This window comes from Lycorma delicatula, chromosome 2, assembly GCF_047948215.1.
Source record: "Lycorma delicatula isolate Av1 chromosome 2, ASM4794821v1, whole genome shotgun sequence".
NCBI lineage: Eukaryota > Metazoa > Arthropoda > Insecta > Hemiptera > Fulgoridae > Lycorma > Lycorma delicatula.
Window position 1 is genome coordinate 197765051 of NC_134456.1, and position 17386 is coordinate 197782436.

Genomic DNA, 17386 nt, shown 5'->3' on the forward strand with positions numbered 1-17386 from the left:
AAAAAAACGGCCGCCCAAGAACATCAATGAACTGCATCATGACAATGCACGGCCCCATATCACTCACACTATAGTTGATTTCTTGAACACTCACAGCATCACAACTGTACTCCACCAACCAAACAGTCCAGATTTGGCCCCTTGCAAGCTGTGGCTGTTCCCTGAAGTCAAGTTTCCACTCAGGGGATGGAAATTCAAGACCAATCACATGGTCATCAACGCTATGAACACTGCAAGGAGCTCGAGAAAGATGGTCTGGCGTTCATGTTTAAAGAGTGGAGGAACAGTGGGAAAGTGTATTCGAACTTTGAAAAAAAAGCATATAGATTTGGAAGACTGAGTAAATATTTTCTTTCTATAGAGCATTTTTATCATTACTTTTTGAACAGGCTTGATACAATACAGAGATTTAATTTAATAGAGCATTGAAGAATTTGAATGGGAGAAAGGATCCTGGGATAGATGTGATACCTGCAAAATTACTATGCAGTGCAGATGAGGAAGCAATAGATTATACAAACACTAGTGTGCAATATTTACAAAAAAAAGGGAAAGTTCCATCAGACTTCAAAAAGTGTTATTGTCATGATACCAAAAAAAAAGCAGGAGCAGATAAATGTGAAGAATACAAAACAATTAACTTAACTATCCATGCATCAAACATTTTAACTACAATTCTGTAAAGAAGAATTGAAAGGAGAATGGAAGAAGTATTAGGAAAAGACGAATTTCTAAAGTATAGGGACAAGGGAAGCAATTTTAGTGCTCAGATTAATATACGGAAGATTAAAGAAAAACAACCCAATCTACATAGCATTTATATTTAGAAAAGGCATTTGATAATGTAGATTGGAATAAAATGTTAAGCATTTTACAAAAATTAGGGTTCAAGTACAGAGAAAAGAACAATTTCAAACATTTACAGGAACACCAAACTTCAAAAGTAATAATAGAAGAGCATAAGAAAGAAGTAGTAACAAAAAAGGGAATCAGAAGAGGATGTTCCCTATCCTCGTTACTTTTTAATCTTTATGTAAAACTAGCAATTAATGACATTAAACAACAGTTTAGATCTGGAATAACAGTGCAAGGTGAAAAGACAGAGCTGCTACAATTTGGTGATATAGTTAATTCTAGCTGAGAGTAAAAATGATTTAGAAGAAACAATGAATGTCATGGATGAAGTCCTACCCAAGAACTACCACATGAAAATAAACCAGAAAAAAAAACCAAAGTAATAAGATAAGTATAAATAATATATGTAGATGGACCACTGAGTACGAGAAAAGACTATGGAGGTAGATGAATTTTGTTATTTGGTAAGTAGAATTACTAAAGATGGACAAAGTAGGAGTGATATAAAATGCCAAATAGCACAGGCAAAACAAGCCAGAAATATAATTTGCTTACATCAAAAATTAATTTAAACATCAGGAAAACATTTTTGAAAGTATATTTCTGGAGCACAGCTTTGTATGGAAGTGAAACTTGGACGATTGGAGTATCTGAAAAGAAAAGATTAGAAAGTTTGAAATGTGCTGTACAAGAATGTTAAAAATCAGATGGGTGGATTAAGTGACAAATGAAGAGTTGTTGCGGCAAATTGATGAAGAAAGAAGCATTTGAAAAAAATATAACTAAAAGAAGAGACAGACTTATAGGCCACACCTTAAGGCATCCTGGAATAGTCTCTGATATTGGAGGGACAGGTAGATGGGAAAAATTGTACAGACAGGCAACGTTTGGAATATGTAAAACAAATTGTTAGGGATGTAGGATGTAGTGGGTATACTGAAATGAAATGACTGGCACTAGATAGGGAATTTTGGAGAGCTGCATCAAACCAGTCAAATGACTGAAGGCAAAAAAAGGTAGAAAATTGAAAAGGGTGAAGGCAAGTATAAATATAAAAAAAGATTCCATTATATTGTGAAGATTACACATACCTGATTGAGTAATTTAAAATTCTGTAAAATACAAAAGCTGATAAGGTGACATACTGTTATAACCACAAAAAGTCTTAAAGATATAATGAAAGGCTAGTGTATCAAAGTTTATTTATTTTATTTATATGATGCATGTTTTAAACTAGAACCAAACTAGAATATGTGTTAAACTGTTAGAACCAAAACTGACACATATGAACAAACTTTATTTACACATAAAAACTAAAATTTATTTACTACTTTTCTTAATAGCTGCCTTCAACAACACATTTTTCATTGTTTCACTAGCTTCTTCATTCCCTCTCCCAGAAATTCTGCCACCAGTGATTTATACCACACAGTAACACCATTTTTCAATTTATCAATATCAAATCTTTGTGACACATGCCACTGTTTAACTGAAGAAAATAACCACTGGGAACTTAAATCAGGGCTATACAGTGGATGATTGAAGATTTTCCAATTATCTCATGTCTGATTTTCTGCATGTAGCAGGGCATTCTCATTTAAAAACAAAATCCCACAAGATAACATCCCACGTTTATTTTTTATAGCTCTTCAAAGATTTTTTAATGTATCACAATACATATCTGCATACACGGTAGAATTCAACAAGCAAGATACTTTTCGTCTCAAAAAAAAAAACCAATGCCCATTAGCTTCTTTATCAAATGTTCTTGTTTGAACTTCTTCAGCCTAGGAGAAGATGAATGCCGCCATTGTTCTGACTATGCTATTGCTTTGCCTCAAGTTTGGATAAAAAATTCATTTTCATCTCCCATAACAATGCAATCAATCAATTCATCACCTTCATTTTCATAAGGGCCACAAAAATTCATTCGCTGCCAACAAGATATTTTTCCTTCTCTGTATTTGTTTATATCTTTGGCACCCATACAGCACACAAACCTTTATAGCCCAATTTTTCAGTCAAAAACTTCATATACTGAAGATCATCAACATAACATCAAAGACAATTGTGACATGTTGAAGCACCAGTTTTTCTCAAATCATAAGTTATCGCCGATGGCCACAGTCGTTACATTCTTAATCTTGAATATTCATTCACACTTTTCTAAATGAATGGCACTAATGTTTTATTTTTGAGTTGCTCATAAAAATCGGTCTGTAAACATCACAAATTTTCCTGTCAATTTCAGTCACTTAATTCCATTAAAACTCAAGATTACTCCTTGCACTTCACACTTTGTGAGATCATGAAATGCATTCATTACGAATAGATGAATACAAACTAACAATAAAATGACTGAACTAGTTTTGCTAACAGCTGATTATTAACTGAAATAACTGAGCTCCTCAGTTTGTGTTATGTATATAGGGGGCTAATTTATAACGAACCTTAGTTTAAAAATACACTTTGTATAAATATATATTTTATATTGCTATTTCAAAAGTATTATTAATATATATTTTAATGTAGCATTTCTGGGCTAAAATATCGGTAATGTTATGTTACAATGGAATGAAAGTATATTGGTTAAATATCATTAACAAGATTTATGGACTGGATGATTGAGTTCTGTATTAAGACCATCTCATACATATAAAGATAGGATAAGTACATAACATAAAGCTGGTCTCAACAAGGTCTTGATAGTTAAACAATATATTAGTCGCAATATTAGTCTCAATGTTTTGTCACATGGATTGATGACAAACAGTCTGTTAGTTAGAAGTTAGTTTGAAATATATTAATTGTAATAAGCTAGTTGATGTAGGTAGTTAAGTGATAAAGAGTTAATGTAATGAATTTGAAATAAATGATCAAAATTTGTTAGTTAAGAGATAATTAAAGAAAGTTTAATTATTTTAAGAATTTGTTTTTGTGTTTTTTAAGAAAAAAGTGTATAATTTATTTATTTATTTTTTTGCCATTAAAAACATTTTGAGTAATAATATGATTGTTCAAACTTATTTAAAGTAATACATTCTTATTTCTTAACATTATTCTTATCTCTTTATGTCAAGACTCACCTATTATTTCCTCCTTATTAATGTAACCAAACTGCATTTAACAGTCTATTCTTCTTACTCATTAAAGGCATATAAATTTTTTATTCCAGCTGGCAAGTTCACCAGCTGATTTATATAATATATTATTTATTAATTGTATTTTTCAGTAAAAATTTACCTATTTACATATATACATATATACATATACAGAAAATTACTTATAATATTCAACAATGTATAAACAAATCAATCATTTATATAGTAATGTACACTAATATATAATCTTTGTATAAATCATTTATTAAAACATTAAAGAATCCTACATACATATAAGTCGACATTGTGTATATTTATTTACTGTTATGAACCAGCACCATATATACTCAATGATCATACATATTTTTTCAATATGTTGGAATGCTTTTATTGATTCTGGTGTCACTGATTCACTCTCACTACTAAATTGATTATGTTTTAATGTATCTTTTAATTAAGTGAAATGATCATTACACTGAATATCTGATTAACTTATAATAATATATTTTATATATTACAGTGTTGTAGATATAGAAGTATAAAAAATGTATTTACTGTATGTTATGTATCTATGTATGTAATGTACTGTACATCATATGAAATTATAATGAATAAAAAAAATATTATAAAACTATCACCTAATCTTACAAACCAACTGAATTAAATACTTCATACATTTTACATAAAGAAGAAAAAGGAGACGGGACAGTAACCTTATTTATAAGGAGGATGAAACTGAACATACTGCCCATCAAAATCAGAATGATTTTTCCTTTATAATAGACGATGAAACATAATCTATGATGCTGTAAATTAATATAACAAACAAAGATACTAATATAATATGGAATATAAACTTAAATTAAACAAAATTGTAACAATGATAAGTATGTAAATAATCAATGTAAATTACATTAAATTGTAATAACAATAAGTATGCAACTAATAAATTCAATCATTAGATAATGGTAATAAGCATAACTTATGCACAGGTCTTCGTAACTGACCATTAACTGTATTTTACTAATTGTTAAGCTTAGGTTCTAAACCTCTACCCGCCATGAAGAATCATAATAAGACAGACTGATAAGAATTTGTTTGCGGTAGTGGTAGTACATCACTATAATCGATGTAGCTTTGTTCTTCGTTTGAATGTTTTTGATTGTGGCCTTAAATCTTGATAAGGACTATGTTTTTATTACTATCAATATCATTTTAATACTATCATTTGTATTTTTAATACTATTTTCATAATCAGGATTCTGTTGTCCTTGTGAATAAGGTAACACATTTAAATTTATATTAATATTTAGATTCATTTTGAATACACGCAATTTCCTTTATCGTAAATTGAAAGTTTTCAGTGGCATCCGTAGGTCTTTTGTAAAATCAAATTGTTGTTTTTAGGGGTTATAAAAGAGTCTTCTTCCCTTTTCAGATACCATATATGTTTATGCTTTGATTGAGGAATACTCTCTTGAAATAACCTACGCAATCTATTTTGATAAATACTTTGTTGTGACAGATAGTTATGATTATCATCGATATTTGAATGATCTAGTTTATTCTTAAAATACTGTTTATTATTATTGTAAAATTATCTGATTGATGATATTGATACTATAGGTTGTGATTTCTCAGTAACAAATTGTCTTTTAACGTTCGACCTTTGTTGTCTCATCTGGATTTGTTGATGCCCAGAATAGCATGAATCATGTTCTTTTAACTTTTCTTCAATTATTTTTTTTGTCATTACAACGACAACACATGATATGTATGATTCAGCTCTACCAATTTTTCATTGTGACTGATTCTTAGATAAACAATAAGTATTAATTTGACTTATTACTTTCTAATTTAGAATCATTTTACATAGATTTTAGAATAGCATTGATTAATAGGATGGCCCTTACACAAACAGTTAAATGAAGTCCCATTGATTACTAACTATTATTAATATTCAATTTTTTATAAAACAACTATTATTTAAAACACAGTATGGAAAAAATTGACTTCAAAAGCAAAACCTGTTAAACAGTAACTGTTTATAGCATGTCATATAATTTATTGAAATTATTTACATTGAAAAAGTTATTGTGGAATACATAATCCTACAAATAATCTACACAGCTCCTAATGTGATGAATGTTTGTTTTAACCATTTGGAGATAATTAGAAGGCATGTTAAGTAGTGAAGATTTTTTTTTAACTGATGCAGAAGCTAAAAAAGGATTTTAATGAGAAAATTATGTAATAGGAAGTGACTGTAATGGGAATACATCCATTAGCAAAATAAGTTTTATACATATATTATTCATACATACATGATTTATACACAAATATAAACTTACATATCACACAAACGAATTAATTATCAATGAAATTCTTTACAAATAAATTCAGTAAATACTTTATGTGTAGTTGATTTTGACACCTTTTAGAATTATACTAAATTTTTGTTTAATATACTTCTTTGTTAAAACTTAGATAAGTGAACTTCTGAATAACAGCTCCAATCAAATTCCTTCATCTAAAGCACATAGTGCATATTACTGCACAATGATGATTGTTTGACCAGATTGTATTATCTGGAAAATCACTCTATTATAAGCCAATAGAATGACTTAGATTTAGAATCTAAAAAAAAAATATGCTTTGTCATGATAAAAAAACAAAGTAATCCATCCATAACTCTGTACTTGTGCAAGCACAATTATTAAAAAAAAAACATTGTAGAATTCTATAATCTAAGAAATCTTTCATAAAAAGTAAAGTAAAATTTTTAATTAATTCAATCAGAAGAACTTAAGAAATAGCTAGTTCAAATGAAACAAGATCTAAAACTTGTGATCTACAGTCTTGTGTATGATTTACTTAATTACCTTAGCAGGTGTTTTTGTGGGAAGTGCTCGAACCGGTGTACTGGTTGTCAGAGCCAGATAAGGTACAGCGCTAGAGCTAACTACACCTGCTTGACTTGTTGTCAGCTGTGTAGTTGTCAGTGGTGGTACTAGGGATATCGGAGGTGGTGGTGTAGCAGATGGTAGACAAACAATAGTTGTAGGTGGTATAACAGTTAAACTGGTCGATTTTGAAGCACTTATGACAGCAGCAGGTTGCCCTTCCTCACTACTACCTCCTGAGCTGTTACCACTAATCGACCCTCCAGCTCCTCCTTCCATTGTACTTGATACTTGACTATCAACTTCAGGTGTTAATGTGACTGTAAAAAAAAGAAGATATATTAGCTTTAAGTTAACAAATAAGAATTCAAAAAAAATATTTAAGACAGCTACACAGTAACCTAAGTAATCATCCAAAATTAAAAAATCCAAGAATAAGACCAGCAGACAGAAAAGAATATAGATTAATCAGAAAGGACTATTATACATATGTATGTGCATGTATTCATATGCACACGCACCCACACACACACACACACACATACAAAATATCCTTGTCACCTAAAGATTGAGTTTTTGTTATAATTCAGGAAAGCTGAATTCTTCCATAAGTTTTATTCTAAGAAAAATTTATTTAAAAAGATTTTTTGTCAAAGAATTCTGGGCAACTTCATTATCACTAACATAAAGTAATCAGTTAACAAAAACACTAATTACAATGGCCAATACATCAAACCCTTTGAAGTTTATGTTTTACATCTTTTACTTCACTGTCTTTAATTAATACCTACACAGCAAAACTTATACTAAAGGGGAAAACAACTAGTTAACCAAATCTTAAGTTAAAATCTTTTCTTTGATTACAAAATACCTTCTAATTCCAGCTTAACATGACCCGGATATGGCGAAGATTGCATTGGTTTATCAGTCTGTTGTTCAGGAGCTGCTAATACACTACCTAACTTTTCATACCCAGACCAATCTGGTACTGGAAGGCAACTTTCTTCTAATCTAACTTCTAATTCTTCTTGCATGGGTATGACAGCCACTTCAGCTTCTTGTTGAGTCTAGCACAACAAAAATATTCATTCAATTAAAACTGATTTAATTTAAAATAAAAAAAAAAGAGTGGAAATTTTAACACAATAAAAATTATTAATATGTAGTGCTGATATCTTAACATAATGTCACCCCTTTGGATCATAAACCGTACAAAGCAGATGAGTAATTATGAATTTTATATATGATAAATTTATAATACTATGTAGTTTAAGTTATATCCTGTTGCAAAGATTTACCTTCATTAACAGGCATACAGATGAGAGACTAATTTCAGTTAAATTTTTTGAAAATCTAATGTTTAGTATTTTTATCTTTTTTCTTGAGGATATTGGGTTCCTCATCATTGCACATCACACATTAGTTTTTTTAAATAAAAAATTGCTAAGTGCTACAGTAAATAATTTTATAAAATATAATGATAAATATTGTCGAAGAACCTGTAATAGAGAATGACAAAAGAAATTTGCCACTTCCTGTGGTTTTTTCCTGTAGTTTTGAATGGCTGTGGATAGAAAGAAGCAAAGCAATACTTGATTAAAAAGCACCATTTCAGTTACTTATGTGTCAACCAGAGATAAGCAATCAACCAAGGTATTGAAACAATAGGAAAAATCTGCAAATGCCAGAATAAATGCAATAATGAACATGAAACCACTTCTTCAGTTAACTACTGAACATAAACTATATCAGTAAATCAATATAAACTTGTCTGGTGACATTTCTTATGCATCATATTACTTATCTGTTATGAAGAATATACTATTTATATGGTGGACCAAATTAAGTAATGAAAAAGAGAAAAACATATAAAAGAAGTGCACAGGTTTCAAATTTAAAGATTATAACCAAAAATGTGAAAGCAAAAATATTCATTATTTTAGACAGCAAGATGCTCTCTGGCAAGAATCAGTTGATGAGATGCTATGCAAATCTGCAAAACTATAGTGAACCAGTAATCTGGATAACTGCTAAACAAGAAGATAAAAGATATGAAATAATAATGTGGAAAACAATTTTATCACCTTTTAAACAAGACCAACCATTAAAGGATATAGTTACAACACATCAGGAAAAACATGATTCTAGTAGAAAAAGGCATAATTGGAAGGAGTCTTATGATTAGATAAATAATTTTTATTTATTGAAAAAGAAATTACAAAAATCTATATTTATAAATGTTTTTTTCAGCATCCAGGTGAATAAAAACTGTTAGAAAAGTGTATGTGGATAAATCTCTCAAACTAATCTAGTCCTTGAATAATGCAGCACAATCTATAATACAAAAAGGACATTTGGAGGCTATCAAACAACCCACCAAAAAATATGCTAACATCTTTCTATCTGGTAAACAGATAAGTAATGAAAAAGAGAAAAACGCACAAAAGAAGTGCCACAGGTATCAGATTTAAAGACTATAACCAAAAAACCTTGCATTATAATTCAATAACAAATGAAACTATGTTGTAATTTAATTACATATAGTTTAAAAAAATTATTGAATGAATTTATTTTATTTTACATTAGCTAGAATTCTCTGAAAATTAACAAATGCTAAAAATATTCTTAGAGGTAGGGAGTAAAATCTTTCAAGTAACAACTCTGTTAATTAAGTTCTCCTCTGAATGGCTTAACAGAAATTTTCAGGATTCTATTTGAATTAACCTCTAGTACTGCTACCACTTATCTGAAATGATTATCAAACTTATCTGAAGGTTATTAAAATTTTCAGATGATGAATTATTCTTCTGACAAATTTAATAAGATACTGAGGTAGATTGTGAAAAATGCTTAATCCTTACTGAAAATCAAATCTGAGGCCTGCATCAGATTTGATTCATTCAACTCTAGCAAATCAAATTATTATTTTTTTTTAATAAATGAATTTTTCCTAGTTATGGAAACAAAAGAACCACTGACATTTAATTTTTTTTGTTAATGAACATCTGTTTAAAAAATTCATGATTTAACTTTTACTTAAGATAATTATTTAATAATCACTAATTACTATTATTGTTTAATAACAAAAAATTCACCTGAATTATCTTTCTTTATGTATCATCTAAATCACAGAAATTTCTTAATCATGAATTTCTTCTTGAAGTCTAATTGTAATTGGTTTTTACTTAAAAAATTAAAAATGTTTTGTTTTATTTTTAACTATTTATATTTGTTCCTAACAAACATACTATAATAGAACTATTATCATAACGTGCACAGTACTAGATATTCTAATATCGTATACCTAGTAAAATATGTAATGTATGAACTACACCATGAACAGAAAACTCACTGAACTATTAAAAACATTTTTTTGCTAATTCTTGTAATAAGTAATCTTTACACATATTTTGAATTCATAATTATATAATAAAATTAAAAAAAGATGTCTCAATATTTATTTCAGTTTCTTTATTTGATCTGTTTATTATTAAATAATATTTATGATATATTTAAACATCAGATTAATACAATAATTAAGCACTCCTTCGAGGTTAGAACCCTGTTGACAAATCCCTTTAAATGACATCTTCTGTAAAATTTACAGGCGTATTACTCTGATTAAAATAATAGGAAAGTTTATAAAAGTATGGGTCTGGAGAAATGTCTTGTTGCAAAATAATGTTGCATTAATTTAGACTCAATTTAAAAGGCTACATTTATGACCTAACATGTAATTCTTTATGATTTAAAAAAATACATCCCAATGGTGTTCATAGATTGTTTTTGAAAAATCCCAGTGAAATATAAAAAAATAACAAAAATGTAACTTTTTCATTTTTCTAAAAAAATGATAAACTGCAAAGAATAAAAAAACAAAAAAAGTTAATTATTAGAGGAATAAATATATTGTATTTTCTATAAAAATAATAATACAGAAAAATTGTGGCAAATATTTATTTGCTTGCAGTAATTGAATTTAATACAAATTTAGTAATGCATTAATTAGACATCAGGTAAATACTACATAGTATTAGTAACATATGTTCTACAGTTATCTCACAATGATACATTTTTTCATTACTGTGGTGTGATTTATAACATTGTATTCTTATACTGTAATGATTTTTATTGATGCTTTATCTATCAGTAAAAAACTACACCTGAAAAATAAATAATTTAACAGTGTATAATAATGACTTAAATCTAAGTAGTTCCTTAATTTCAAAACTCCTGACATATCAAAACTTATAAGTTGGAAATAATAAAAGAACAATGCCAAATCATTTCACAAGCAAGGAATACAGAAATTAATCTAATTATGGTTATTGTAATAGTACTACTACACAAGTTATGATGAATCTTCCTGACTGAAAGTTTCTTAATATACAAATATTTATAAACAACTATGGCAAGGAGAATCAGAACAGGCAAGAAATGATCATGAGCAAATTTTCTGTTTGGTAAGAGGGAAATCCAATCACTAAAACTCAAAAATCATCTACACGTTTGCAAATTCATATATTAATATGTAGTGAATTTTAGATAATGCAGAGTTCTATCCTCATGATCTAACTGTTCAATATTTTGAGGAAGGTGCTTATTATCACCAGCTGAATTACCATCAATGATCAACAGAAAGATACGTTACCAACACAATTATTCTTTACAGATGACGAAATCTTTATTCATGATTTATAAACTATAAAAAGAAACTAACTTGTTTGGAGTGATAAAAATCCTTATTTAATCATTGAAACTTAATTTTAAATGTAGTTTTTTTAAGAAATGCATAATTCGATATAAGACAATTTTCTTTGATCACATATTTTCAGTGGTAGACTCATAGTTAACAGTTACCAAAACTTACTCAAAATAAGATAATACAGCATAAGGCATTCCATTAATGGTACGAACATTTATTTATTTCCAACATGACAGACTACAGACTATCAGTTAATTCATTTTTGTTTGTCAATCATTATCTAAATAAAATATTACCTAACTAAAGTACAGTTGAGGTAGACATGACTTTTATCAAAAAGAAATCCTAATGAAAGAAAATCATCAAAACAACTTAAATTCATGATAACAATAAAAAAAAATTACACAACATATACAGGGCAGGTCAAAAATGATCTACATTTTTGCCATAACACATCTTCAAGGTTATCATACTGCCTTCTGCGCATGTGGCTTTGAGTTGGTAAGACTGTGGTCACGTATATAAAATTTGATCCCAATCATGTCATTTGCCTTCTGACTATTACAGTGTGAAGATGTACTCTCTGCTAGCGGTTAAAACCAAGGAGGAACAACAAGCATTCATCCGATTTTTCTAGTCAGAGGGTGTGAGAAGGCTGAAATTCAGTGAAGACTTTTAACACAACAAAGGGACAAAGTGTTTTTTTGTGGATCAAGAAGTTTAAAAAGTAACCAGACAAGTGTAACACACAAAGAAGGAGCAGGTTGCCCACGACACAGATCAGGATTCAGCAAGCTCAAGAGATGGTTCTGGCAAATAGGCGATTTACTATCACTGGGGTAGTAGCATCTTCTTTGAACAGTTATGATTCTGCCCTTAAATCATTCATGATGTAAAGTCTGTGCACAAGGGAAATGAAGGCAGCTTACTGCAGAACACTAGATCAAAAGTGTTGACAGCTGCCACACTTACTCGATTGCTTCAATAAGGAAAGAAACACATTTTTTAGCAGAACAGTCACCGGTAATGAAATGTGGGTCCATCACTATGAACTATAATTTAAACGCCAGAGTATGGAATAGAAACAACCAGGATCTCTAAGACAAAATTCAAGACAGCCATCACTGGGAAAGGTTATGTTAACTGATTTTTGGGGCGCAAAAGGGCCCAAATTGGAAGACTTCATGTAAAACGGAATAATGATGAGTTACAGTTAAATTTTGGAAAACAAACTAAAGCCAGCAATTGGCTTTAGCTTATAATAAACCTTGGCAACAAATGCCAAGGTTTATTGTTGAAGAAAGTGTTCTTGTACATCAACAAACACATGTAAATGGTTTGCCACACCATTCAAATCATCAACTAGTTGAATTCTGAGGTACTGGAGCACCCCCCCCCCCTACAGCCCAGATTTTGCTCCCTCCAACTTTCATCTGTTTGGGCTGCTCAAGGATGCTTTGTGAGGTCATCAATATTCTACAGACTTAAGATGTGCAAGAAATAGTACAAAAATGGCTTCTGAAAACCTTTTTCTTGAAAGGAATAGGCAAACCTGTGAACCACAGGACCAAGTGCATTGACAAAGAAAGTGACTAAAATACATTTATTTTTCATGATTTTTATAGAAAAAAGCCCATTCCTATCTTTGTATAAATAAATTGTAGAATGAAAAGTGTAGATCATTTTTGACTTGCCTTCATAAAATTATTCAAAAATTAAATTAATAACCTTAAAAATGTATATATTATACATCTTACAAACCAAATAACTTCATAAAAAAATTGTTTAATTAATCATTTAATAAAATTAAAACTATATAAACAACTATCATCTGCATAGAATATAAAAAATAATATATAATGACTGTAATAATAAACACACTAGTAAAATGAATTGACCTTTCAAACAATATTTCTCTGACATTTAAAGCAAACAAACATAGAAATTCAAAATTATCTAATATGGCAGAGCATCTCATTTTTAGCAAGTACAAAAAAACACAGAAAATTATTAATATTTGAAATTTTAATACTGACAGTAGGAACTACTAATTGATCAGAAAAATATAATACAAAATTTAAATTCAGATGAAAAATGGTATACTGTCAATTAATTTACAAACAGGAGAGAGTTTATTCATGTTGTCAATATAACAAAAATTTCAAACTATTATTTTGGCTATGCCTATTTAAAATTATCAAACCCACACATTTGAAAGACATAAAATTTAATCAAGTCATTCAGTCAACGTTTGATTATACAAGATCAAATGCAAAAAAATGTCTGTTTTTTTCAAAAATAATATTACTAACACATTAAAAATCACAATTATTAGTAAGTTTTTTAAAATGATTTACATGGTAATTAAAAATCAAGACATGATTGTCAAAGAAATGAAACTGGTTTCTCAATGGAGAAAGTTCTACTTTATTATTTGATAGATGGTTTATTTATTAAAAATATTGTTATAATAAAAAAAAAGAATGGATGCTACATTCAAATTATTTTTTAAATTTATCAAGATGCATATGATCCTCCAAATCAATAAACCTAAAAATAATATGTATTGTAAACACTACTTAAAATGAAATGAAATAGTTAAATGACTTTTTTTGTAATTTATAGATTACAATTAATTATTTTCTTCACTTAAGAAGCTATTTGATTTATTAATTCTTTCTAATTGCAATCACATTTCCATATTTTACATACACATGAAGAAAAAATCAAACTGAAGCTGACCATCAGCTAGAAATCACATGATGTGCAGTCTATCCCCATTACTGATCAATGTCAAGAGGAAACAAACACAGTCAAACCTTCAACACCAACCCTTATATGTACCTGATATATAAATCATACAAACACTGTGAATAAATATAATAATATTACTACTGAACTGAAACTTCTTTTTAAAAAAACTTGTTTCAGCAATGCAACACACACACACACACACACAATACTTTCTGACCAGAATATTAAATTTTTCAACAGAAAAAGTTAGGTTTCAGAACTGAAAAAACATTGTATACATTTTACTTTATTGTAAAATGTACTGTACTGAACATGTACTGTCTGCCATTACACAGAACATTAAGGCTAAACATCTCTGTAGTCAAATTGCTATGAGCAGTACTGATATAGCAGTAGAGAGAAATTTTCTTTTATAATTACATATTTAAAAAACAAAAATAATAAATATAAAGTGCAAACTTACATTTTGCAACGCCACTTCAGCAAGTAATTTTTCAGTACTTGTGGAGTCCACAGCATCCCAAGCAGCAGCTAATAATGCTGCCTGAACTTCAACTTCTTCCTCTTTTAATGTATCTTGATAAAGAATATCACCATACGAATAAGCAACATCATTACTACCAGAATCACTGGTAATAACTTCATTACACGAATCGCGTTTTACAATTAAGAACGGATGAGGAGATTCTGATGTTTTGGGTAGATGGATATTTTGCTGTACTTCATTACTAGTAACAATACTGTCACAATGTTGATGTATTAATAATTCTTTTGTTTCTGTATTATTGTTATTGTTATTAATATTTTGAATTAAATCACAAGAATCTGCACAATTATATTCTGGATTAGTAACTTCAGAGTCTGCTTCACAAACATCTTTCTGGGCAGAAACAGATACTTCAATATTATTAGACTCTTTACCTGATGAATTCTCCATAATAATATCATCATCCTTTTTATCATTATCATAAAGCAGTTCATCAAATTTCCCTCTAGATTCTTGATCGTGATCATTTGATGATAAGATTTCAGTCTTGATATCAATGTTATCTTTCACATCTGAATTACAATCTACTAAATTATCGTCATCATCTTCATCATCGTCATCATCATCATCATCATTATTATCATTACCACCATCATCTTCGACTGTATCCTGAGATAAGCTGCCTTGAACAGAAACATTAAAATGATCAGATGATTCATCGTTTATGGACGCTGCCACTGTAACACTACTTTCTAAATCACTAGGCCTATTTAATTTACTATTCTCTTGTGAAAGATCATCACAATTAGTTACTTTTGTAGTTTCTAAATCATTTGTTCTTACAGGTGATTTAGTACTTTCATCAATAACTGTGGTGGTCATCATATTTGCAGCATTATTATCACTAATATCAGATTGTTTTGAAATATTTTGTTCGACTTCACTTTCATTATTACATTCCATTTTATTATCGTTATCAGTCCTATCTACTATATCACTCGATTCTGGATTAACGAAAGATTTTAATGAGGGTGATAATGAGGAAGGGGAGGAGGACAAGGAACTGTCATTTCTTTGTAAACTTTCAAAAGCAACTTCACTGACAGAACTATCACAAATAACATTGTTGTTAATATTATTATTACTATTACTAATATTACTATTATTATTATTATTTTTATTACTATTAACAGATAACTTTGATTCAATATTTTCACATTCACTTCCCTGAGGACTATTGTTGTTATTGATATTGTTATTATTATTATTATTATTATTATTAACACTTTGTACTATAGGTTTGTCATTGTCGATATTATCATCACTGTTAATTGTTTTAGATTCACTAGAAGTAACATTATTATTTTCAACACTGATAAGTTCAACAACTCCATCCCAAACAGGTAATGAGTTCTGTTCTACACACTTTGGTTCAGCTAATGCCACATCTGACATGTCCTCAACACTGATATCATCTACAGCAACGTCTTGATTTTCTTCAGTAACTGATGATGCAGATAGTATTGATGAAGATGTAGATGTAGTTACAGATGTTTCAGTGACTGCTGTTGAAGTTTGAACAGATGCAGCAGATGATGCACTTACTGTGGTAATAACATTACTGCAAGTATTAGTAACAGTTACCACATTGCTGTCATTCCACTCATTTTTGGAAGGAATTTCATTAATTTCTGAAAAGAAAAGAAATTACATATGATAAAAAATATTTAATGCAATAAAATTTAAAAAAGAATCTACGTAAAGCACTTCATTTAACCAATTTCTCATACATATGCTAAAAAGATAAAACCAATAATTTAAAAGACTTATTACGAATACATCCTAACAGTATTTCATTTTTCATAGAAAATACAACCATAATATAACATAAAATAAACACAACATAAAAAAGTTGAAAATTGTAAAAGTTACCTTTATATATATATTATAAATATAAACATTTTTATACATTATATTTATATATATATATAATGTATAAAAGGAAAGTGTATGTAGCTAAGCATAAATCTGTATTTGTTAAGAAAAAATATGTGCCAGGTATATGAAAAAGAACTGGGGTTTCAAGGACGTGTAGGTTTTATTTTCAAGGATTCAATAGTATATTATGCATAAACAAAGTTTTAGCTTACACATTCTGTCATAGAGCACTAGACTGTTCCACAGGCCACACTCTTAACCCAGGGCTTTCAGTACCATGGCATCACCACAAAAGAAAGCAGAGAGTGTGTGTGTGTGTACTAATTCACAGAAGAGAATTGGTGACTATCATAAAGAGGTTACATGTTAGTCTCTTATAGAAATTCTACAAGTGGCAAAACCATACATAAGTGATGTGATCAGTTATTGGAAACTGGTAGCACCTTGAAAAGACACTCACTGGGTAGGGCTAAAACAAGTGCTGAAAACACAGGAAGACTTGACTATCTTTTCAACAAAGTCTAAAACATTCAGTTCATGGTATACTAACATTAAACATTCCAAAAAGCACGGTCCATGATCTTGTTCACAAGTGATTGACATTTTGTGCTTATAAACTCCAACTACTCCTACTGAAATTAAA

The 17386-nt window shown here is 29.2% G+C and overlaps 1 protein-coding gene across 2 annotated transcripts in view; it reads right to left on the reverse strand.

Annotated features, from left to right (window-relative positions):
• Positions 1-17386, reverse strand: part of Asx (transcriptional regulator additional sex combs) — a 75195-nt gene that overhangs the window by 22148 nt on the left and 35661 nt on the right. For both annotated transcript variants that reach the window (XM_075356956.1, XM_075356957.1), the window contains exons 7-9: positions 14782-16496; positions 7731-7926; positions 6839-7179 (exon numbers count right to left, since the gene is read on the reverse strand). In XM_075356956.1, the coding sequence (XP_075213071.1) occupies positions 6839-7179; positions 7731-7926; positions 14782-16496 (2252 nt within the window). The remainder of the gene's footprint in view (positions 1-6838; positions 7180-7730; positions 7927-14781; positions 16497-17386) is intronic.